Source organism: Arachis ipaensis, chromosome B9, assembly GCF_059453495.1.
Source record: "Arachis ipaensis isolate K30076 ecotype BB chromosome B9, ASM5945349v1, whole genome shotgun sequence".
In the NCBI taxonomy this organism is placed as follows: domain Eukaryota; kingdom Viridiplantae; phylum Streptophyta; class Magnoliopsida; order Fabales; family Fabaceae; genus Arachis; species Arachis ipaensis.
The window spans coordinates 150,085,029-150,109,089 of record NC_142444.1 but is presented as its reverse complement, the minus strand read 5'-3'; the positions used below and the strand labels follow the sequence as shown (position 1 = coordinate 150,109,089).

Genomic DNA, 24,061 nt, shown 5'->3' with positions numbered 1-24,061 from the left:
TCATGAATTTGAATTCTATTTAAGAATTTATAATTGGCCGGCAACGAGTTGCTATACATACGAGACAGAATTCGAACCCTCAATACTTATTTAAGCGGACGACTAAGTTGATCACTTGATCAATCTAAATTGGTTTAGATATATTCAAAATTTAAAATTAGAACTATCTAATACATATTGATAAGAACTAGAAATATACACACAATCATTATTATAATATTTAAAATAATAAAATTTCATACACATAGTATAACTAATTTTTAACCAAAATAATTACAGTATATTATAATTGTCAAATCTACTTATTATAATTTTTATAGTATAAATAAATTTTTTAACCAAAATAATTACAGTATATTAATACATAGATAATATATTTTTTTTTATCTTAAACAATTTTTAAAAAATCACTAATAATTTAAGTTGTATTTAATTAGAAAACTAAGTTTTAATTTAATTATTAATTAATTAACTAATATAATATAATTAATTATCACTAATTTTTGAGTGTATTTGTTTATTTTTCATACTAAATCAAATTTAACAATATAATTATTATTATGTGTTAAGTTTAACAAAATATTTTTTAACATAAAATACAAAAGAACTATTTATATTTTATTTTGAGACAAATATAAAATAATAAGTAGTATATATGTATATAAGTATTAATTTTTTTCAAAAAAATTTGTGGGGCCTAATGCCCCCTCTATATTAAACGTGGGTTCGTCTCTGGCTTTGAAGGGAGATGGGAGTTGTGAATAGGTAAGCGGCGATGGACTCAGCAACAACATGACAGGAGCTATGCGGTTTTTTTGTGAAGAAGTCGAGAAGAAGAAGATTTTAGGTGATTATGATTGAGTTTATCTTGCATGGCTATAGAGTATAGACTGAAGTTATGAATCATGTGATGTGAGGCAAATCCTAATTACTAAAAAGTGTTTATATGTATATATTCGGGGCGGGTACACCCTAAACCCGACGATACCTGTCTTAAGCAAAATCTGTCCCGACTCGAGTCAAGTTATTACCCTTTTCATCCGAGTACAGACGGGTCGGGTACCTGCGTATTCGAAAACTCCTGCCAAGTCTAACCACGTATTGATACTCCTTTTATTAAGGGTTTATCGCTAGCCAATGGATTGCTATATACACAAGGCGAGATTCTAACTCTTAATAGTTGTTTAAGCGGACGAGTGAGATGATCACTTAATAAACTCAAATTGATTAAGATAAATACTAATTATTTTTAATATTTTAATATTAAAAATTTTAAGAGTTTGATTTTAATTATAACTTTATAAAATATTTATAATAATATTTATTATATATATTATTTAATTTTTTAATAAAATTTTTAATATAATTTTATGTATTATCCCGTACAAGGTACGGGAACATACACTAGTTTTTTAAATAATTAAAAATACAAATTGTTAAAGACTGACAATTTTAGTATAGAAAAAAGAATTGATTAATGTTAGTTTACATTTAGGCATAAATAAAAAATTTTTGATCACGTAAAATTTCTCATTCACAATAATTTGAAATAAATAATTTAGACATGATTTACCATAATTTAAAAGTACGTAAAAAAATGATACAAATATTCTTCTTATAAAGAACTTTATGTTGTAACTTAAGAAGAAGAAAAAAAAAACCCTTAGCCTGCAGACTTGATCCAAGAACCATTACTCATGAAACTATTCTGCATCTTCTTTGTCAAAACATAAAACATATGTTTTTGTGGTTACTAATGCCGCTTTCTTTCTTCCGTGTTTCTTTTTTTTTGGTTTCGATTTATCATTCTTCTTATTCTTCTTCTTCTCTTCCTCTTTATCTTTAAGATATTTTTAAAATCCTTTGCGCGTTCCCATATATTATATATTTCATCCCAATCTATTGCTATTTCTTCTTCTTCTTCTTCTTCTTCTTCTTCTGATAACTCACCGTTATCTTATGATTCATTCTCAGAAATATCATGAACAAACCATTCCTTATGAAATCTATAGTCGAATGTTAAGTCTTCGTACCAATTTGCATTACATAGTTTACCAAATTTGTAGCCAAAAAAATCCTCGGGTGTATTTAGTTCTATAAAATCTTTTAACTGTTCATCACACATTTTTCTTAATCTCCCCTCCAAATTAACATTGTCACACCAACGTAAGTCCAGAGATTCAAGAAAACGACAGCCATCAAGAATGGCGCTTACACCATCGTTATCCAAACAACTGTTAACAAGTTGAAGATGGCGCAAATTGGGCATATTTTGTGCAATCGCAAATGCATCTTCCTTACTGCTACAGCAATTATTGTGGTTAAACTTTAATGATTTTAGAAGGGGACAACCTCGGCCAATAACTTCTAAGGCAACACTAGTTACATGTTTACAAAGAGTAATTTCGAGTTCTTCTAACAACGGAAGCTTTTGAGTGATCTCACATAATCCTTCGTTGAAAATGGTATAGAAGCATTGAACAAGTCGTAACCGTCGCAACTGACACTGCCTGTACAAATCACCATTCCATCGTATATTTCACATAATTTAATAATAATTAAATAAATTTTGTTTAAAGAAAAGAGCTAATAAAATAAACACAAAAGTAAATATGAAACATAAAAAAAGACTATATTATTAGGTTAAATATTATTTTAGGTTAATACTTAGTTAATAATAATTTACATCTATATTTAAAGAAATTTGTATATAAAAATATATAATTTATACTTATATTTATAAAAATTTACACATATAAATTAATATAACTTATATTTTATCTATCAGAATTTGCACATATAAATTAATATATTTTATTTATTAAAAATAATTTGATATTTGTACCAATAAAAGACTAGCTAAAATTATCCAAAACTACTAGCTCCTAAAAATTTCTGATGAAGAAATACAAAATCCTATTTCAACAAAAATAAATACAAATCAAATAAAAACCATCATAAGCCATTAAATTAAAGGTTTTCAACGGTCATCTTAAGCACTGTCATTCATGCCTAACAACAACATTATAGATATAATTATTTAATTTTTTATCAACTTAATTTTTGGAGAGAAATAATATTATAATATTGTATCAGAATTTTTATTATTAAAAAATTTAGAATTCGATCTTTGTCGAACTCTAAAAAAAATTAAATATAAATAAAATGAAAAAAAGCAAGACTATGTAAAATCATATAATAAAAATTTTAAACTTACGAGTCAATTATATATTTGAGGAGATAATCGGCACCAAAATACTCAATACTTATGTCTTCCAACTGGCCACAACTTCGATCAATTGCATGGCGGCACATCTGCCACAAGTTATAGTCCAATGAATTGTACATCCCAATATCGCACATGTTGATGGTGCGCCACATGAGCGGATCCATGCAGATGCTCCACCATTGACGGCACACCTGCTGGACGCTAGTCAAGATGTCAAATGTGGTAAGCCTCGAAAAGATCATCAAAGTTAGGTCGTTTGGAAGATCCAGCCAGTTTCTCACGACGGTTTCGTATTTACGGCGGCGAAATAATGGCTTGGTAGTCCCTCTAGCCATTGGATAAGTAAGGAATTGAATTTGGGGGGTTGTTAGTGTTGGAGTGAAAACAAAAGCCTTTTAAATAACATGTGAGTGATTAGAATCCCTAATGTAATTGAGTGGGATGCAAGTAATATTTATTTTCCTATTCCTTTTTTTGAAACCGTCCTCTCCTATGATCAAGCCTCGACATTCTCATATCTCATCTCTTGAAGCATGTGGCCAGTTATTAGGTAGTAATGGGGTACTTCAAATATATAAGATGATTTAATTTGTTCCAATTTTAAAGAAATGAATGAATTTGCTGGTGTGCTATTTTCTTTTAACCAATTTTTTTATAAATTTAATTTTGATCCACCAATATTTTATAAAAAAAATTGTCGTTAAATGATTATACATAATTAAATACATATAAAAATTTTGTTTACTGGTAACATATTAAAATTAAATTTATTTCTTAGACTTTAACGTGTGTTCAAGAATTTTGAAATATTTTAAAGGAAAAAAAAGATTTCGAAGATGTAAAAACAGTTCATGAATTTTATTATTTGAAAAGTAAATATCTTAATTTTTTTTTAGTTTTTCAAATTCCTTCGAAACTCCTTATTTCTAGGTTCTCAAAATTGGAGATTTTAATATTTTTAATTAAATTTATTATTTTATCTTTAACTTAATAATTAAGGAATAAATTATAAAAATATATAATAAATATTGTATATTTTTAACTTATTTTAAACCCACAAATAAGACGGATTTTAAAATTAAGTTCTCCAATTATCTTTAATTTCTAAATCTATAATTAAATTACAAAATCAACATCAAATTTGTTGAATAATGGGCAAACTCACCTGAGCTTTTTACTGATTTTAAATTTAATTTTTTGAGATGAAAAAAAAATTGTCTAGTGAAAAAACTTGCAATCCTTATTTTATTTGTTGTCCTTGCTCTTTCTATAAATGTCAAATATGCAATTCTAATTTCATTGTTGTCCTTTATAAATTATAATAATTGTACCATAATTTGATTCCAATAATTTCTTTCCAACAATCAAATCAGATATGATTATTTCCTCATTTGCCTCTAATAGCAATTCACATATTATGCTAATGCTAATCCACTTTTACTTTTCCATATATTTGCTTGATCTGATCTGCTATGCTTTCTATGTAGGCTCCAAATAAATATAGCAACATCATTTAATTTGTTTGAAATTTCATGAAAGGAACGAATTTGCTGGCACATGAACTTATTTATGAATATATCATTTTTCTTATTGTCTGTGTCTCTTAGACATGATTATTTAATTTTTTTTTTTTGGCAAGAAAACTACAACAGGAAAAGACTCATAAACAACATAAAAAGTAGAGTGACTATGCTCAACTTAGCTAATTCATCAGCACAATTATTTCTTTATCTCGAAACATGACTGTAAATTTAAAACCAATCTTTTTCTTTCAAATTTTGAATGGTAGCAACAAAAGGTGCTGAAAAATAAAAATCACTAGTACCATTGTAATAAAAGTCCAAAACAGTTTTTGAATCAGCTTTAAACTGAATCTTATTAAGTTCACAATCAGAAGTCAAAATATACAAAAAAAACTATCAAGATGGAAGAAGAAAAACAGCGAATTCGAGTCTCACTCTTATTTTTAATAATAATAATAATAATAATAATAATAATAATAATAAAAGAAAAAAGAATAGGATTTGAGTTGAATGTAAATTTTGAGGGAGATTTTGGTATTGATAGTGTACGAAAATCTTTTTGGATAAGAGGTTTAAATATGTGACCGTAACAGTAACCAAATGAAACCCTACTATTAAAATAGAGTTGCGGCTTGCACCTTGCGGCTCAAGGTAGAGAAAATAAAAATTTTTAAAGAAAATTAAAAAAATAAATTAAATACATAAAATATAAAATTATTACGTGATAATTTAAATTGTTTACCTAATAAAGATTAATTATACTATATGTAGATAAAAAATTATCTATCAAATTAATCACTTATAATACATGTAGATAAATAAATATATAATGATTAATTTGGGGTGAATGCTAATACGCTCCAACAAAAAATAAAGAGTGTAACATTATTAAAACTCTAAAATCTAAATTATAAATCTCCGAAATCCTAATTTTAATTTCCAAATCCTGAATTTTAAATTATCAAATTATAAATTTTAAATTTTAAATTTTAAATTTTAAATTGTAAATTATAAATTCTAAATTTAAATATATAATAAATAAAAATTAAAATTTATTTAATGAATAAAAAATATAACATTCCTTATTTAATAAGAATTGTCTAAAAATAAACTCTAATTTAATTATTTTTTATATGCAGATCACTTTTTTAAAGAGAAATTTTGCTGGTTTATTAATTTAAAATTTTAATATAAAAAAACTTAAGAGATAGGTCGAAATTTGACACGTTATTCTTTTTTTTAACAATTAAAAGTTTTTACTTTTCTTTTATCTTATAATTACTGAACAGATTATATAATTCACTCTAAGCGTAGGGGTCTAGGAAAGTTTAATCCTGTTATTGATTAGGGTAGCACTGTACGGACTCCCATTATTTTTCTCTCAACAAGAGAACTATTATTGGATCACGTCAATTACCCACCACCATCAAGCTGCATATATAGCATTTTTGGCTGCCCTATATATAGTTGTTAGAGTTGAACATCTATTCTATCTATCTATCTATCTATTCTATTATATAAAAATCGGATATCTGTGCTTAATGATAAAGCTGATGTGACATGTTTCAGAGAGTGTTTCTCGATTTAATTATTTTAACTCATTCAATACAATTTATTGCACTGACTTAATTATATCAACTAATTAATTTGATTAAATATTTAAATATTAATATAATTAATTATACTATATTAATTATAATTCGTTATATTAGTGAATTAGTCTTTTCATTTATAAAGTCTAAAATAAAATAAATAAATTGTTATTTATTCTAATTAAATTTATTTATATACTACATATGAATTAACATTAATTTATAATACATAAAACTTGTAGATTGTGATAAAAATACAAATCAGAAAAAAAATACATACAATTATAGAAGAATTAAATATATCCTCTTTAGTTAATTTATTTTTAACTATTGTTTTAAATTTTAATTTTTTTTTTAAAACCAGTGATAGTGGAATTTTTATTGATGCTAGATAAAATTATAGAAGAATCTACGAAGCAGCATAAATTATTGCTCTTTCAATCAAATCATACCACATGTAAAAATAAATTAATTTAAATAAATCGAATTTGCATATCTATATAGATTAAATTGAATAAATTCGATTTAGGCAAATACATAGTAAATTGAATTCATAAAGTTCGAATTACATGCAACTTCTGAATAATTATAATGATATGGGTATTGTATATAAAAATTAATACAAAAATAATTTAAATTCTGTACAATATTTTTTTGTATTTATGAGCTATTAAAAATGAACAAAAAAATTTTGTATGAAATTTTAATTTTTTTGTATGGGTTGTTATATAAAATACTAATATCATTATAATTATTTATTAAAACAGAATACAACTAATAAGATTTTACTAACAATTTTAAATATTATATTTTTATAAAATTTTAAATTTTTTTATTATAAACAATTTTTGTAATTATTATAAATAATTTTATAAAATTTAAAAATGGCTTAAAAGATGTTATGAGTAAACCGTCTGACAAAAAACTGATTACAAAATTGATCGAATCTGTAATTACTCGATGAACCGTTAGAACTGACCAGTTTTTTTAAAGGGTTTTTGGTTTTTAATAACTCCTCCAAATGGTGCCGTTTTGACTTAAAAAAAAAATTCAATCCCCAACACCTTAAGCCCGTAACCCGTAACCCAGTCCAACTCCCACACTCCTCGCTTCTCCTCTCTGAAACTGACGTAAAATTTTGCTTTTGAAAGAGGAACCCTAACTCTCCAAATCGCGAGCCCGCAGCCACCGCAACGTCAGACTGAGAGAGAGAGCGTGATGAGATAGAATTATCTACTATTGTAGTTAAAGCAATAGTAGAGGCTGAAGGTCAAGTGCATGAAGCAATTGACTGAGGATCATAAAAGGAGAATGCTTATAGTAATGGATGCAGGGTGAAAGAGATAAATGACTTGCTGCGATCAATACAATCTTTGGTCATATTGAAGGTACTGTTAACAAACTTTTTGGGAATTATATCAGATTAAGAAACATAAAATTGGTGCTATATATCAAATTTTATTCTCATACCCCTTTTATTATGTACCTCTTGAAATGTCAGTATCTATGATATAGAATAATTTGACAACATAAAAAAATAAAATAATTTCATGCCTTTTTGAAACTTTTTGTGATGTACAGTACCTAGTTAATGTATGTAAATATGGTGATTTTCTCTTCAGCATATATTGCTTCTTATTTTGATTTTTCAAAATTAAACTCCAGTTTGCGATGTAAATGGAACACAATAAATGTTGGCCGTTAATTTTTATCCTAATTTTGATAATTATTTTATTGATATGATTCAGATTTTTTAATCCTAAATAGTCCAAAATTTTTCCTTTTTTAGTGGGATTTTAATAAAAACGTAAAGATTCTTGCCATCTTTACCAATACTGAGACTGAACAGTGATGTGACTCTCTATAAGTATAGCATAGGTGATCACCACACTTGGTCTTTATCTATACTGAAATTCATAATATTTGAATAATTTTGTAGTGGCAGGTAGCAATGGCAGCTAAGTGAGTTCATGTGCCATGTGGATTGTTTTACAATAATTTTTTTTCATCTTTCACTAAATATGAGGTCCTTGATTTTTAGGTATGATCTCATCAAGTGTATCAATGCTGGTCCATCGCATAAGGTGTGGAAGCTCAAAGTACGTGTCATTAGACTTTGGACCGTTTCTCACTTTGCAAAATCTAGGATGAAGGCACCTATTGAGATGGTTGTCCTTGATGAAGAAGTAAAATTTTCTCTTTGCATTTGAGATTTATTTTGGTAATGACTGAGCAATAAACCTCATTTATCTATGACTTACTCTATAAAATTAATGCATTCAGGGGCCATACAATTCAATGCACTGTTAAAGACATATTTGTTCCTATCTTTGAGGGCCTACTCGCTGAGGGAAACGTGTACGTGGTCACTAATTTTAGAGTTGCTTTGAATACCATCAAGTTTAAGCCTACTAGACACGAATTTAGAATCCACTTCAAGAGGGACACGATTGTGCGTCCGGTACAAGATTTTTCAGTTCCATTGAACGGATTCAATTTTGTTCCGTTCAAAACAATTCATGCAGAGTCTAAAGAAGATAGTTATTTAGTTGGTAAGTACTTTGTTAGATTAATCTATAATGCATGTGTTATTTAATTCTTTGAGGTCTAATTTTTTAATCCTATATATTATTTTGCACCATTTGCTGTCTTTTTTATTATGAGCATATAGTGGACAGATATGGATTCAAGTAATGGTTGTTGCTATTCCTCTCAAGTCTAAAGTATTATAGATTCATATAGTTTTCGTGAAAATTATTTAAGTAAAAGTTGCTTCTCTTTTTATCTTTTAACCAAATATACACCCTCAAAAGCTTATAGGGTCTAACCCATTGTTTTGTTTGAAGAGCCTCTAGTTGTGACACTGCGGTTCCCACAGATCGTGCCTAACAGAAAGGTAATTTAGAAAAGATGATCATCATTATTATATTCTTTTATTTCCTATAGTGTCTAATGTTTAATTGAATAAAATTGAACTTTTTGTAAAGAAGTTCTACTATAATTGGAGTGCAAAAAAGACAATTTTCCTCTGTTGTTGCTTCGGTGGCTATTAATTTGGCACAACTTTATGAAGATGTAAATTTATCGACTATTAAGACGCACCCACCAACCGGTGACACACAAAGTGGCCAAAATGTTGACCCTTTTGTTGATGATGAAGGTAATTTCTCATTATATCAAGAATTTAAGTTTGTAGTTTGCAAGAGATATGAATTATTAGTAATACATCAACATATATGTTTGCATTTTTTATGATTTTTATTTATTGTAGTTTTGAATGGTTATGATGATTCAATGTTGGATGTGGATATGGAAGATAATTTTATACCATCCTCAGAAACCTTATACGGTATGTAAAAATTTTATCTGTATGTTTATTTGCATCTTTGTGTATATCATGGACTAAATTGTATCGGTATGAGAACTGAGTATCTAAAGAGAGTTCATTTGGCAGATGTCTAAAATATAGAAAATTCTATTTATCAATGTCAACACTGTGAAACATGGATGTGGTCTGGAGAAAGGCTTGCTAAATCCAAACAGTCGCCCCAACCAAAGTTTTCATTATGTTGTATGGAAGGAAAGATCGAGTTTTCTCTACTTTCTGTTTCTCCTGATGAGCTCATTCAGCTTCATACTGGAGGAGATCAAAGAAGTATTCATTTCCTAAAAAATATAAAGATATTTAATTCAATATTTTGTTTTACATCAATGGCCGGAAAAATTGATCGTGGGGTGAACAATGGGACTGCTCCTCCAATTTTTAAGTTTGGGGGTCAAAACTACCATAGCATTGGTAGCTTACTTCCTCCTGATAGTTTGCGGCTAACATTTGCCCAGCTATATATCTATGACACAGAAAATGAGATTGATAATCGAATAGGCACACTTCGATAATTTTCATTCAACCAGTCAAACTTTTTAGTTATTTCTTATCTGTGAGAGAAAATAACATAAAATTTTTTGTTTTTTTTTTTCGCAGTTCCAATGAAGCTATAAATGAGTGGGATAGGAAAATTGTGGCAATATTAAGAAACATGCTAGACAAATATAATAGTTTGGCAAAGAGTTTTCGCTATGCAAGATATAGGTACCAACAGAAAAATTGCACAAACATAAAGCTTAAGTTGATTAGCAAAAGGACTACAGATGGCAGGACATACAACTTGCCATCAGCATCTGAGGTGGCTGCATTGATTGTTGGCGATGTTGAACAACTTAGCAAAGATAGAGATATTATTATAGAGAGTCAATCTAGAAAGCTCCAGCGGATTAATGTTTTTCATCCATCTTATTTAGCCTTGCAATATCCATTGTTGTTTCCATATAGGGAGGATGGATTTCGTTTGGATATTGCAATATCAGATTCTATCTCTGCTAGGCCTACAAAGAAAAACAAAACAATCACTTTGCGACAATTCTTTGCTTTTCAACTACAAAAAAGGACGGGTGAATCTCCGTTAATTCTGAGATCAAAGAGATTATTCCAACAATTTCTGGTAGATGCCTACACAATGGTGGAATAAGAGAGGTTAAAATTCTTTAGGTGTAAACAACCACAGTTGAGGGTTAATAAATACAAATGTCTGCATGAAAGTCTTATAAACGGGGATGTAGATGCTGCAAGGCTTGGCAAAAGAATCATTCTTTTCAGTACTTTTACCGGTGGACCTAGGTATATGATGAATAATTATAAAGATGCATTTGCAATTTGCAGATACGCAGGATATCCTAGTATTTTATCACCATGACCTGTAACCCTGAATGGGATGAGATAAAAAGAGAAGTGACTCCCATTGGATTGAAGGCAGAAGACCGTCCTGATATATTGTGTCGAGTTTTTAAGATCAAGCTTGATGGTTTGATTGATGACCTAAAAGAGGAAAAAATCTTTGGCAAAATTTTGGGATGTAAGTCAGTGTTTATGCAACGCTTTATTAAAATCTTATGTTGTAATACTTTGCTCCTTTGTCTTTTTCAATTTTTAGACGTTTGCGCTGTAGAGTTTCAAAAGAGAGGACTTCCGCATACACATATCCTTTTATTCATGAGTAACGAGTTCAAGCCACAAATACCAGATGACATAGACAAACATATAACAACTGAGATTCCTGATAAAAATGAAAGGCCAAATCTATATGGAGCTGTTCAAAATTACATGGTACATGGTCCATGTGGTCCGTACAACAAGAATTCACCTTGCATGAAGAATAGATCCTGTTCAAAGTTCTATCCTAAAGAGTTTAGACAGCGAACACTCATTGACGAGGCCGAATTTTCCAAATATAGGCGTACTGATAACGGTCGAACAGTGAAGAAAAGAGAATGTGTACTAGACAATAAGTTCATTGTTCCGTATAATCCAGAATTATTACTCAAGTTTGGGTGCCACATAAATGTGAAATACACATGCCAAACAAGTTCTATTAAGTATCTGTTTAAGTATGTACACAAGGGTAATGACCGCGAAATAGCTACTCTATACAATGCTGGTGATCCGTCAGAAGCCACATAAGTTGTTGACAAAATTAAGAATTACTATGATTGTAGGTACATTTCGGCATGTGAGGCAATCTGGCGTCTATTTGGATAGGAAATCCAAGAGAAAGAACTATTTGTGATTAGACTTCCATTCCATTTGGAGGATGAGCAACCTGTGGTTTATGGTGAAACTTCTAATGTGAATGATATCGTCGAAAGAGCAATATCTCATAAGTCCATGTTTTTGGAATGGATGGCGGCAAACATGTCATATCCCTATGCTCGAAGTCTGACTTATGCTGAGTTTCCAACCAAGTTTGTTTGGAAGGACGATTCTTCAAAGTGGTTTCCTCGAAAGAAAGGCTTCGCAATTGGAAGGTTGACTCATGTACTTGCAGGTAACGACGAGTTTATATTCAATTTTGATCTTTCTTATTTAATGATTTAAATTTAAAATCTTAACAGCCTGTACCCCACGTCCATTTTATTCGATTTATCTACACTAGAAAATAAATGTTCAAATAACTTTCAACAGTTATAATATGTAGATTATACAATTTTTTATTTTTCTATATTTTTTAGAAAAATTATTCTTATGCGGATGTGTAGCTACATAATAATTAAAATAGCGTAGCTTAATCCATTTAACAACTTAAAAGTCAGATTTTAACCAAGTTTTTTGCAGCAAATACCGAAGAATATTACCAATGACTTCTCTTGAATACTCAAAGAGGATGTATGAATTTTCGAGATATAAGAACAGTAGGCGGAACAATTTATGCTACGTATAGAGATGCATGCTTCGCCCTTAGACTCTTGCAAGATGACAAAGAATTCATTGATGCAATTAAGGAAGTAAGCTCATGGGCTTCAGGATCATATGTTAGGAGGTTATTTGTCATTCTATTAACATCCAACAATATCTCAAGACCATAACATGTTTGGGATAGATGTTGGCATGAACTCTCAGATAATATTTTGTATCGACAGAGAGCCGTGATGAACATGAGGGGTGAGTTTTTATTAATTACAATGATAAAAGTTCTTCCTTATTGATCATTTTTAGTTTGATTGAATTTTTACAGTATCGTATAATATGCAGAGTTAACAATGTCAGATGATGAGATTAAGCAGTTGTGCTTAATGGATATAGACAAGATCTTACATTCCTATGGTAAAACCTTGAAAGACTATCCTCCTATGCCTTTAGCAACTGAAGTTGATAGTTCTTTGTTAACCAAAAGGGTTATTAGGGAATAGCTAAACTTTAACAGGGATGATTTAAAGAAAAATACCTCAGACATGTTAGCCATCGCAACACCTGAGCAGAGATATGCATTCGATAAAATTGTTATAGCTGTGTATTGTAACGGGGGGTTTTTTCTTTGTGTATGGTCATGGGAGTACTGGAAAAATATTTCTCTGGAACCTTATGTCTGCTGAGATTCGCTCAAGGGGTGATATAGTGTTAAACGTTGCTTCGAGTGGTATTGCATCTTTACTTCTTCCCAATGGAAGAACGGCACACTCAAGGTTCAAAATACCACTGAATATAACTGAGGATTCTGTATGTAACATCAAACCTGGTTCCTCTCAAGCAATATTGCTGTTGAAAGCCAAATTTATAATTTGGGATGAAGCTCCAATGGTTAGTAGGTACTACTATGAAGCGCTTGATAAATGCTTGGGTGATATCATAAGGTGTTCTCCAACATATAAAAAAGATTTGCCCTTTGGAGGAAAAGTGGTTGTACTAGGTGGAGACTTTAGACAAATTCTTCTTGTTATTCACGAGGATCGAGACAAGATATCATTCATTCAACCGTGAATTCGTCTTACCTTTGGAAGTTTTGTCAGGTGCTCAAACTAACAAAAAATATGAGACTCTCTATAGGGACGATTGCTTCAGATCAAGATGAGACAGAGCAATTTGGTGAGTGGTTATTGAAAGTTGGTGATGGTCTAATAGGTGACAATATGGATGGTGAATCTGAGATATGTCTTCCAGGAGATATTGTTATTCCTTCTTCGGACCAGGCATTTGATGAGTTGGTTCATTTTTCTTATCCAAATATTTTAGAAAACATGTCCTCAAAGGTTTTTTCAAAGCAAGAACTATACTGGCTCCCACACTAGACATTGTTGAAGAGGTCAACAACCATCTGATGGCTATCATTCTTGGAGGGAAAAAGTTATATCTTAGTTCGGATTCCATTAGTATGGATGAAGGGAATATGGAGAGTCAACTAGATCTCTATGGTCCTGAATTACTGAATAGCATAAATTGTTCTGGTTTGCTTCCACATAAATTAATACTCAAGGTTGGTGTTCCGATGATGTTACTAAGGAATATTGACCAATCCAGTGGTCTTTGTAATGGTACAAGGCTACAAGTTAGGAAGCTTGGAAATCATGTCATAGAATGTGAAGTCTTAATGGGTAACAATGTTGGTCATATTGCTTTGATTCCAAGAATGAATATAGTACCAACAAATGAAACCGTCCCAGTTAGATTCCAACGAAGACAGTTTCCATAATAGTATCGTTTGCCATGATAATTAATAAGTCTCAAGGACAAACTTTATCTCATGTTGAATTGTACTTGCCCAAACCAGTTTTTACACATGGCCAACTATATGTGGCACTTTCAAGAGTTAAGAGTAAGAGAGGTTTAAAAGTTTTACTTATGAATCACGTAGGAATGTCTGCAAATTTAACCATCAATTTTATTTATAGAGAAGTTTTTGAAAAAATAGTATTCTAATATAAATATTTTAATTTATTTTAAATTTTGTATCAGTGTATAATTATTTTACTTTAAAAAATATAAAATAATTATTACTCACTTTTTTTAAGTTAAACTTTGATTTTGATAATAATTTTATAAATTTCTTATTTTATATTTTTATTTTAAATATCGAAACATATATATTTTTTTTTTTACTTTTATAAATTTTTTCGTGTTGAGTACGGTCTAGCTGTTTAATAAAATCAATCATATCGGCAGTACAAAATGGCCAGATTGATCGAAAAAGAGATAACGATGATTGATGTTGAGTATTCCAAAAGAGAAATTCTAGGGACACTTGTTATTTTGGTCGTTCTTTAATCATTAATTTAATTTTTTAAATTAATTTGTTTAGTTTAATAATTTAATAATATATTTTATTTTATATTTGTTAAATATCGATAATTGATTGATAGCCAAATATAATTTAATATTCTTCATTGAAAAATATAGCTATTTGTAGGATATATGTGAATGAAAATATTATTGTCAAATTAATATTGTTGGACGATACAATTTTTTTTTTTAATTTTATTCAAAATTACAAAATTACATTGTTTTTTAGTTAAGATATATTATAAAAAAAGGGTAATTTCTTGAAATATGAATTTTTTTATTTGAATTAAGTAATTATCAATAAATAATGTTTAATTTGAAAAGAAAATAATTTTAAAAAAAGAAAAAAAAATTTTAAAATACATCTAATTTATTTAATTTTGTCTCGTAGAGTGCACTCTCAGTCTATCACCTTATATGTAATTGGAAGCAGAACATACCGAAAAGGAGAGCATTAGAATAATAGATACAATAATGAGTTAAATTTCAATTTGGCAACTGAAATTTAGCCTGATGCTTATAATGATCTCTGTAATTTTGTTAGTTTTAATTAGTGTAACACTCTACCACACTAAGTTTTACGCTTAAGTCGTAAAATAGAGGTGGTGTGGTATTACGACCTCTGAATAAAATAAGTACATATAATAGCAGAAGAATTATAATATGCTAGGAGCCTTGAAGAATAGAGGAAACAAAAATCGCGAAATAAAAGCGCAACGCTCAAGGAACGAGTTAACCTGCGTGCTAAGAAAACCATAACTATCAAACACAAGATAACAGAAGTGGGAATAGAGTGCCAAAGATACAAAATATCAAGCTCCTAACTCAGCCTGCGAAGTCAAGACTGGCCGGAGAATATTTACACATATATACATACATATCCAAAACCCAAAAGTACATATACACAATCCTGCCTCTCCATAAACCTCTAAGAGGATCAAAAAGAATAAGTCATGCGGAGAGAAAGCTAAGTACATATATATACATCATAGCATAACAAAATATCCCAGTAACCACTCCGCTTCAAGAGTCCAGACGCCTAACGAGATGCCTCTCGACCTGCATCTGAAAAACAACAACATAGTATGGAATGAGAAGCGGAGGTTCTCAGTATGGAAAAGGTGCCACACACATAATATATAAGATCCTGGGAATGCCAGAGGCAATCCTAGAACACCGACACTCAGATTATAGAGCTTAAAGTATTAAACAGAAGCCATAAAAGGTGGTTCTCTAAAAATATTTAATCCTAACTTAACTTAACCTTAAATTTAAATCCCATACTGCCATTCCTCCATACCTCCAACTCCATCATGCATTTTCACAGACAACTAAACAGACAAAGGCAAACACAAGAAGGTTACAAGTACTGCAGATAACAAATATACATTTAACATGGCAAGTACATTTAGGCACACCTAGTTAATACACAAGCAAGTAATTCAAGTAATATGCATATGATGCATGCCTGTCCTATGGCTGATGAGGCTCATCTGTCGGTTATCCAGCCAACCCGACAAGTCTGAATTGTCCTTAGACTGTCCCCCGACGTGCATCCCCAAGAGTCTATGCATAGATTTTTCTCAAATAATCAATATTTCTCAATGGGGGTAACATTCCCGGGAATTTATATAGTGCCCGGTCACACTTACGTCGTAGGGTCAATAGAGTATCGAGTTTTCAACCTGGTACACGTGGTGGCAAGCCATGGCACTTAATCCAGGGAATCTCGTATCTCAGATTATTCAAATTCATAAGCCATATAAATAATTCAATTATAATTCATCAACATCCACATCATTCTCAATCGCATCTCATTCATCATTATACGTCAATCATATTCAATCCTTATCCTTCATTATCACACCTCCCATTCCGTCCATCAATAGTTCCAATTCAAAACATAATTCATTCTTTTCTAAATGAATCAAACTTAAAACATGCTCATTTTCTTAATAACTCTAAATCAAACCATATACCCTTTGAATCTAAATCTTTTTAGATAATCATATAAACAAAATCTCTAATTTTTATAAAATTTCGGCAGCATCTCCTCTAAAACTCGGACTTTGCCACCCTTTTCGGGTCCAAACCTGCATTCTTTTCAATTCAACATACCCTTCCTCATCATCATAACAATCACCACAATAAATCTACCTCAGATCAACAATTAAACTCATACAATATTCAAATCCAACAACCAAAATTCAACTAAGAATCATAGTTCACAAATCCTAGGCTTTTAACACAAAATACCTCATTATCACAACAACCTCAACAATAGTTATACCTCAAATCAATAATTCACCAAATCATTAATTAATCAACAAGCACTAAACCAACCATGTTCATCAACAGTAACATTCAACCATAATTCTCTCCAAATTACATAACAACATTCACCATCCAAAATTAATAACTAATTATCCAATAAACTTCAACCAAATATATATTGATCAACAAATTACTAAACATTAAACATACACCTGCATTCCAACTTATCCTATGGTCATCTAGCCTAAGTTTTCACAGAACATTATATATTAAATGCAAGAAACCTAAACCATATCTTGGCCAATTTCCACGTAACGACCAAAGCTATTTATTCAAAACCAAGACAGCCCCTCAAAACTCAACTAATCCGCTTCCTCCAAGTTCCAGTATTTACAATTTCAAGCTCCAATTATTTATTTACAACCTAATACACATTCATAACACATATATATCCAATTTAATACTCAAAGCTCAAATTCAATAAAAATAAAATAGAATTATCGTATCCTCACCTTACCCAAGTTTCACATAAGCAAGAGTGAACGTTTCTCTCAAGCTAATTGGATCCTAAAACATCAAAAATCAAAGAAATTCAACAAACTCGAAAATTGGGGGAAATGAATGCTGAGTATAAAATAATGAGTTACCTATGAAATTGTTTCGGTAGAAACGTAGAGCTCGACGCGGTAAACGCGTGGCCGCAAACGGTGCGGCGATCGGAGCTCGAACGGAGGAGTTACGGGATTTTGAAAGCAACGTGAGGGTTACGGGATTTTTCTCGTTCTTCCCTCCCCTGGAAGCTGAAAGCTTCATTTCTGTTGGAATGAAGGGGATGAAGGGCTTGGGTTCACTTAAAAGGGCCGGTCCGGTTGGACCGATAGCCCGGTTCGGATCCGGTTCAATCGGTTCGATCCGTTTGGTCCAATTTTAGACCGTTTTCTTCGAAATTAATGTCAAAATTCTCGTTTTGATGAGCTCTACCCTAATTTAATATAATATTCACATTTCCAATCCTCCTTATTAAAAACTAATTTATTGACTAATTATTTACTAATTTAATCGGGGTTTACAATTAGAACTTCTAAATTTGCAATCGTAGCTTTAATTTGTCCCTACGATCATTTTCGTCGCCGGAATGCTGATCTGGCGCAATTGCATGATATGGTGGACATTACTTAAATGACGGCGCATTGGTTTGGCGCCGAAACCCTTTGGAAACTACGTAGTGTAAGGATTTTTTTGATGTTTTGCAACTTATGATCATCGCAGTGAAAAGAAAAAGTTTTAACCCACAAAAAACTGAAACGACGTGGCTTCCAAAATGTTTGGGCGCGAAACCAATGCATCGTTGTTTAAGTAGTGTCCACCGTGTCATGCAATTGCGTCATATCAATATTTCGGTGACGTAGATGATCGCAGGGGCAAGTCGGAACCACGATTGTAAATTTGGAGGTTCTAATTGGGGCCAATGAAATTGTGGAGGTTATTCTGATACATTGGACTAAATTTCAGGGATCAAATTAAAATTTAACTCATACAATAATTATCTAAAGGAGAATGCTAGGGGGACAATGACTTTGTTGAACAATATGAACAACCACCAATCAAATAAAAACACACTACACCTCCAAATTAATTCTCTAAATTTTAATATTAAAATAACCATCCGTACACTAGTAAAATGAACATCCGATATATCTATTGTTTATATTGTTTACCTATACTTTTCCTTATCTAAAATATCTAATAACCATTTTAATAACTAGATAAATACGTGTAACTAACTAACTATATAAAATCAACATATTCTTAAAGCAAAGTCCTTCAACAAATCGATAAGAGAAAATAAAATTAGATAAGAATAACTGAAAACCAGTTAGTTTGTTAGAACTAAATTATTTTTTATAAAAAATTATTTTAAGTTTAAAATAAAATATAAACTACTATGATTTTGTGAATTTTCAAATAAAATATATTTAAAGGTCAAGTTGCATTGGATTTGTTATGATGAAATATTAACGCATGATGTCCTCATCTTTACTTAATCCAACTAATTTCGTTAGCTAGAATCAAATATTTAATGTAACTATATTCTGTTATTTCAGTTATAAACACTCTTTTAAATACTCTATATAACAATAAAAATCACATATCATTATTAGTAAATCAATACAAAATTCCCTCCTTCTACCACCTACTTCTTTCTATTCTTCTGCTTCCTATTTTTCAGGATAACATTGGTAATTAGCAAGTGATAGTTTTTCTCGATAAGCACTTGCTACAGCTTCTTCATCAAGATTGAAGTCTTCTTCAACCTTTCTACTAGCTATTCACAAAGAACCACATTGAGGAAGTGTGAAGATTGAAAAGGTAACATGAAACTTTTTTAAGTTTTAAATTTGAGAATTGTTATTTAGAAATTTGAGGATGGCAACAGTTCTAAATTAGTGATTGAGAAATAAAGTTCTAGATTTTAGATTAAAATGCATATTCAAGACTTGGTAATATAATGTTTGATGAGGTTCAGATTTTGAGGTTAATACTTCTTTTTCTTTTTTCTGAAAAAAAATATCCTTTTAACTTATGATACATTATTTATTTAGTTTTTGTTGGTTTGTAATGATTCTGCGCCACACTTTTTCTTACTTCCAATCCATCCATTCATTCGCATTCCATTTCTTGAAGAATTCAATTACCCTCCCCTTTTCTTCTCATTCTTCCATTCCCAAATCCCTATCTTCCTTATTCTGCTTAATCCAAGGTTGGTTTAGTCTTTTCTTTACCCTTTATCTTTTTTTTTTTTTTTACCTCAGGCTCTTTATTTTTATTTTTATTTTTTTTTAAATTCTTCTTTTTTGGGGGGGGAGCGGGTGGTTACGCTTTTGGATGGCTAGGGATTTTCTGTCCGCTGGGATATGGATTTAGGTGTTATATTTAATTTTCAGGGTAAGAAAGGTTGTGAATCAAAGATTTGCATGTTCCAAGGTTAATGCTTTGGGGTTGGATATCATGTTTTTTTTTTTTGTTTTCCAAGGTTCAACAAAACTAGATATTTAATTTCATGTTGAAGAAGCATTGTATTGGTCTAAGTGTATATGATATACTGTTTGGGTAACTCTGTTTGAGTTGAAGGATTGTAGCTTCTGATCCAAGTGTTCATGTAGTGAATATATTGAATTTAGTACTTTATTCCTTGTCTATATTTGCATTCTGAACTGATCTTGTTAGGTAGATTAGGAACCATTTTAATATTTTCCTTCTTCTTTCTTAAGTTTATCGTTTATATGATGTCTGAATGCATTACACCTTGTCTGTTTCAGATATTGAACTCTTGGGATAAGACAGCTAGTCCTTGGATTGGATAGAGAGTTCCTTGTTTTGAAGGATCATGACAGCATATGACATGGTTCTTAGATGTTTGACCACTTTCCAATAATGGTTCTCCTAGTATCATAACTTGATATGATCCGGATTTAAGTAGCAGCGTAGAATATGTTAGAGAAGGCTTCTGTCAGCCTTCGTACCTGGAGAATGATGAAGCTGTTGCTCGTGCTTACCAGGAAGAATTATCACAACTTGACTCCTTGGAAGCTTCTGGGATGTCGAAATTCGGGAACGATCAAGTGCGGGCAGCCGTACTTGCACAGGATTGGCATTGCTATTCTCTATTGTTATCTTTTTTATGTGCTAGATATTTTTCAAACTTGTCATGATAAATTGTCAACAACATGTAGGCAATGAAACTTGCCAGAACTCTAACAGTGAGCCATACAACATTCCAGAAGCAGAGAATTATGATCCAAGTGAAAGGGAAAATGGTGTGCATGACATTGATGTTTATGGTTCCTCTTCTCTTGACGGTGAAGTAGGCAAAATATTAAACCAGATGGTCCCAATCCCTGTAAGTTTAGCCTAATTCTGTTGTATTTAATATCATTGGATTTCTTCTTTCTATGATTTCTTATATATGTAATACTTAGTGATGTATTCTTTATATGTGAGTGTAGCTATAGAATTCCAATTTGGATATTAACACAAATGTCTCTTGTCTGTACTTGCAGCATATTCCTTAAAACCAGTGAAAAAATTCCATCAGGTGATGAAGAAGTATCAGATCACCAAAGGCTACTAGACAGGTCTTGGTTTATTTATGATTTATAAATTTTTTAGTCTAAGTTGTTTTCTAGGTAAAAAGTAAAAGACATATAGACGGATGTGTAAGTATTACTAAGTATATATAAATTTTGTCATTTTTCAAATATATTTTTACTCTATCTCTTTTGTTTTTTATGCTCATATTTTTAAAAATTAATATCTTATTTTATATTTCTATACTCATATTTTTAATATTATATATTCATAAAATTATTATACCTCTTAAATACTTATTAATTTGAGTGTCGGGATCTATTTTGCATTTTTCTCTATTTGACTCTGACCACAACCATAGAAAAGCTTATAGTTTGGAGTCACTGCGTGTTCTACAAGAAAAACTTTGAACAACAAATATAAATTTTCACATATAATTGTCAAATTAATTTTGTTGGACGATACAATTTTCTTTCTCGAGACCTTGCCAAGCCAATCACTCACTGTATTTTTTATTTCGAACCATTTTAACTTTATATTCATTTATTTATTCCTATATTTTTAAAGGCTTGGAACTCTGTGAAAGAAAATTTTGAAGACAGAATAATATTTGTCTCAATAAACTTATATTATTCAAGAACTTGAAACAATTCTTTATTTCCCAAGACAAGAGATAAAATCAAACCAATAAAATAAACACGACCTATATAAAAAATTATAATTTTAAAAAAGAAAACACTAGACTGCAATAATTTATATGCATCTTCCATTTCATAATATATGTTTGTTCGGTCACTAATTCTGCATTTTTTTTTCAACGTTTCTTCTTGCTTTTGGATTTAGCTTTATTCTTCTTTTCCCTACTTGACCCTGAATTAATTCTTCTTGCTTCTCGTTCTTGAACCCACCGCTTCTCTCTTAGATAGTCATATACTGCATCATCGTATATGCTTTCAAAGCAAAGTCCCCAAAATTCAAAGTCATCAAGAGGTGCATCTGGATCCTTCATATCTTTTACTTTTTCATCACATCTTGTCCTCAATATCCCCTCCAACTTGACATTGCAACACCGGCGTAAATCCAAAGATTCAAGATGAGGACATCCATCAAGAATGGCGCTCAAGCCACTATTGTCGAGGTAGCGGTTTTCAACAAGTTGGAGATGGCGTAAGTTGGACATATTTTGTGCAATAGCAAATGTTGCTTTTTTACCGCCATGATTGTACTTGAATGATTTTAGAAGAGGACAACCTCGGCCAATTGCTTCTAAAGCAATACTAGATACTCTGGGACAAAGAGTAATATTAAGTTCCTCCAACAATGGAAGCTTTTCAGCCATCTCACATAATCCTTTGTCTAAAATTTCATAGAAGCATTGAACAAGTCGCAGACGTCGCAATTTATGACATCCCCTATTAAAAATCACCATACAAACTCTTAGTTTTCAAATTCACAAATAATTTGTCCAAGTCACTTATTCAGATAACTCAATAACAATACACCATAATCATAATAATAATATATACCAGCAATAGAAACAAAACACCACAATAATTCATGTTCTTACTCTCTATTAACATTTGAACTTCACTTAGAGAAGTAACAATAAACATGCTATTTTTTATTAATCATATTATATATGCATGAATTCTAATTACTATGTTAATAGTCAAGAAACATAAAAGCGGTGTAATAAGATTGACGCTGCAACTAGATAAAAAGGTGACTCATGAAATTAAGACTTGTGAACAATCTTTTTAATAATAAATTTTGTAATTCATGAAGCTTTTAACAATTTTTAACAATTGTAATTCAACTTGAATTCTTCAACTTAATTATAAATTATCGATGAGCTTATTATAATTATCAATACAAACATCACATTAAAAATTGTATGCCAATAAATGTTAAAAAGTAATTTTATACAAATAAAAATAAAAAATTTTAAACTTACGAGTCAATTATATATTTGAGGAGATCATCGGTACCAAAATACTCGATGCTTATGTCTACCAACTGGCCACAACTTCGATCAATTGCATGGCGGCACATCTTCTCCAATTTATAGTCCACCGAATTGGGAATCCCAATATCGCACATGTTGATGGTGCGCCATATGAGCGGATCCATGCAGATGCGCCACCATTTGCGGCACACAAACTGAGCACTGGTTAAGATATGAAATGTGGTAAGTTTCCCAATGATCATCAAAGTGACGTCGTGCGGAAGATCCAACCAATTTAATTTCTTCGCAGGCTCTGCAATAATGGATCGGGAGTCCATTGCGATTTGGAAAGTTCACATTTAGGCAAATGAGGAATTAGGGTTTGAGTTAGTTGTGATTTTTTAGGAGTAGATTTTGGTGTTGGTGTTGATGTTGCCCCAATTATATATTGCGATTCGTATTTGCTAATTAATTTGTTTTTCTTTCTCCCGAACTGCTTTACGTGCACCTCAAGTTCTGACTGATGCAACTCATCCACTCTAGATGTGTTTAAATATTATTATTTAATATTTACCATGTTCAGATAAATAAATTCTTTGACTGAATACATAAAAAAAATAGTTTGGAATCTGAATAAACAAAAATAATATGTTTAAATATTTTTTTTCAGTTTATTTTAATTTTATAAGTAGATTTTTTTGGTAAGAATATTAGAATTAATAAAATATATATTTTTTTAAATTGAGAGCATTTACAATTAAAGATCTAATTATGTTAACTCTAATATTTTTTACATGAAAATAA

The 24,061-nt window shown here is 30.6% G+C and overlaps 2 protein-coding genes, 2 long non-coding RNA genes and 1 pseudogene across 5 annotated transcripts; 2 read left to right on the top strand and 3 right to left on the bottom strand.

The window, feature by feature from the left end:
- Nucleotides 1–3,564, bottom strand: part of LOC148546776 (F-box protein SKIP19 pseudogene) — a 42,642-nt pseudogene extending 39,078 nt beyond the window's left edge.
- An 8,514-nt stretch (nucleotides 3,565–12,078) lies between these two features.
- On the top strand, nucleotides 12,079–14,362 carry LOC107616354 (uncharacterized). Its single transcript, XM_088499351.1, has 4 exons — nucleotides 12,079–12,223; nucleotides 12,928–13,070; nucleotides 13,183–13,526; nucleotides 13,906–14,362. The coding sequence occupies exons 1-4, from the start codon at nucleotides 12,079–12,081 to the stop codon at nucleotides 14,360–14,362; spliced, it is 1,089 nt and encodes a 362-aa protein (XP_088355477.1).
- Nucleotides 14,363–15,737: 1,375 nt separating this feature from the next.
- Nucleotides 15,738–18,029, bottom strand: LOC148546775 (uncharacterized). The gene is made up of 3 exons (XR_015900184.1): nucleotides 17,871–18,029; nucleotides 17,736–17,790; nucleotides 15,738–16,014 (listed from the first exon to the last, which is right to left on the bottom strand). It is a non-coding gene; the product is annotated as an uncharacterized LOC148546775 (long non-coding RNA).
- A 1,785-nt stretch (nucleotides 18,030–19,814) lies between these two features.
- LOC107619692 (uncharacterized) lies at nucleotides 19,815–22,364 on the top strand. 2 transcript variants are annotated; one of them, XR_015899212.1, is made up of 4 exons: nucleotides 19,815–19,984; nucleotides 20,544–21,124; nucleotides 21,285–21,359; nucleotides 22,235–22,364. It is a non-coding gene; the product is annotated as an uncharacterized LOC107619692 (long non-coding RNA). The 2 variants fall into 2 exon arrangements; XR_015899211.1 differs by lacking the exon at nucleotides 22,235–22,364 and having other exon boundaries at nucleotides 19,819–19,984; nucleotides 21,285–21,482.
- On the bottom strand, nucleotides 21,922–23,883 carry LOC107616355 (putative F-box/LRR-repeat protein 9). The gene is made up of 2 exons (XM_016318321.3): nucleotides 23,267–23,883; nucleotides 21,922–22,724 (listed from the first exon to the last, which is right to left on the bottom strand). The coding sequence occupies exons 1-2, from the start codon at nucleotides 23,593–23,595 to the stop codon at nucleotides 22,127–22,129; spliced, it is 927 nt and encodes a 308-aa protein (XP_016173807.1). The 5' UTR covers nucleotides 23,596–23,883; the 3' UTR covers nucleotides 21,922–22,126.
- Between the last annotated feature and the right edge of the window lie 178 nt (nucleotides 23,884–24,061).

What these genes read in the sequence shown, in the direction of transcription:
- LOC107616354 (XM_088499351.1), top strand. Translation starts at nt 12,079, where the DNA reads ATGGCGGCAAACATGTCATATCCCTATGCTCGAAGTCTGACTTATGCT. An exon ending in GTTGACTCATGTACTTGCAG is followed by an intron (nt 12,224 to 12,927) that starts GTAACGACGAGT and finishes TATAATATGCAG; the next exon opens with AGTTAACAATGTCAGATGAT. An exon ending in TGCTTGGGTGATATCATAAG is followed by an intron (nt 13,527 to 13,905) that starts GTGTTCTCCAAC and finishes CAAATATTTTAG; the next exon opens with AAAACATGTCCTCAAAGGTT.
- LOC107616355 (XM_016318321.3), bottom strand. Translation starts at nt 23,595, where the DNA reads ATGGACTCCCGATCCATTATTGCAGAGCCTGCGAAGAAATTAAATTGG. An exon ending in CTCAAATATATAATTGACTC is followed by an intron (nt 22,725 to 23,266) that starts GTAAGTTTAAAA and finishes GATTTTTAATAG; the next exon opens with GGGATGTCATAAATTGCGAC.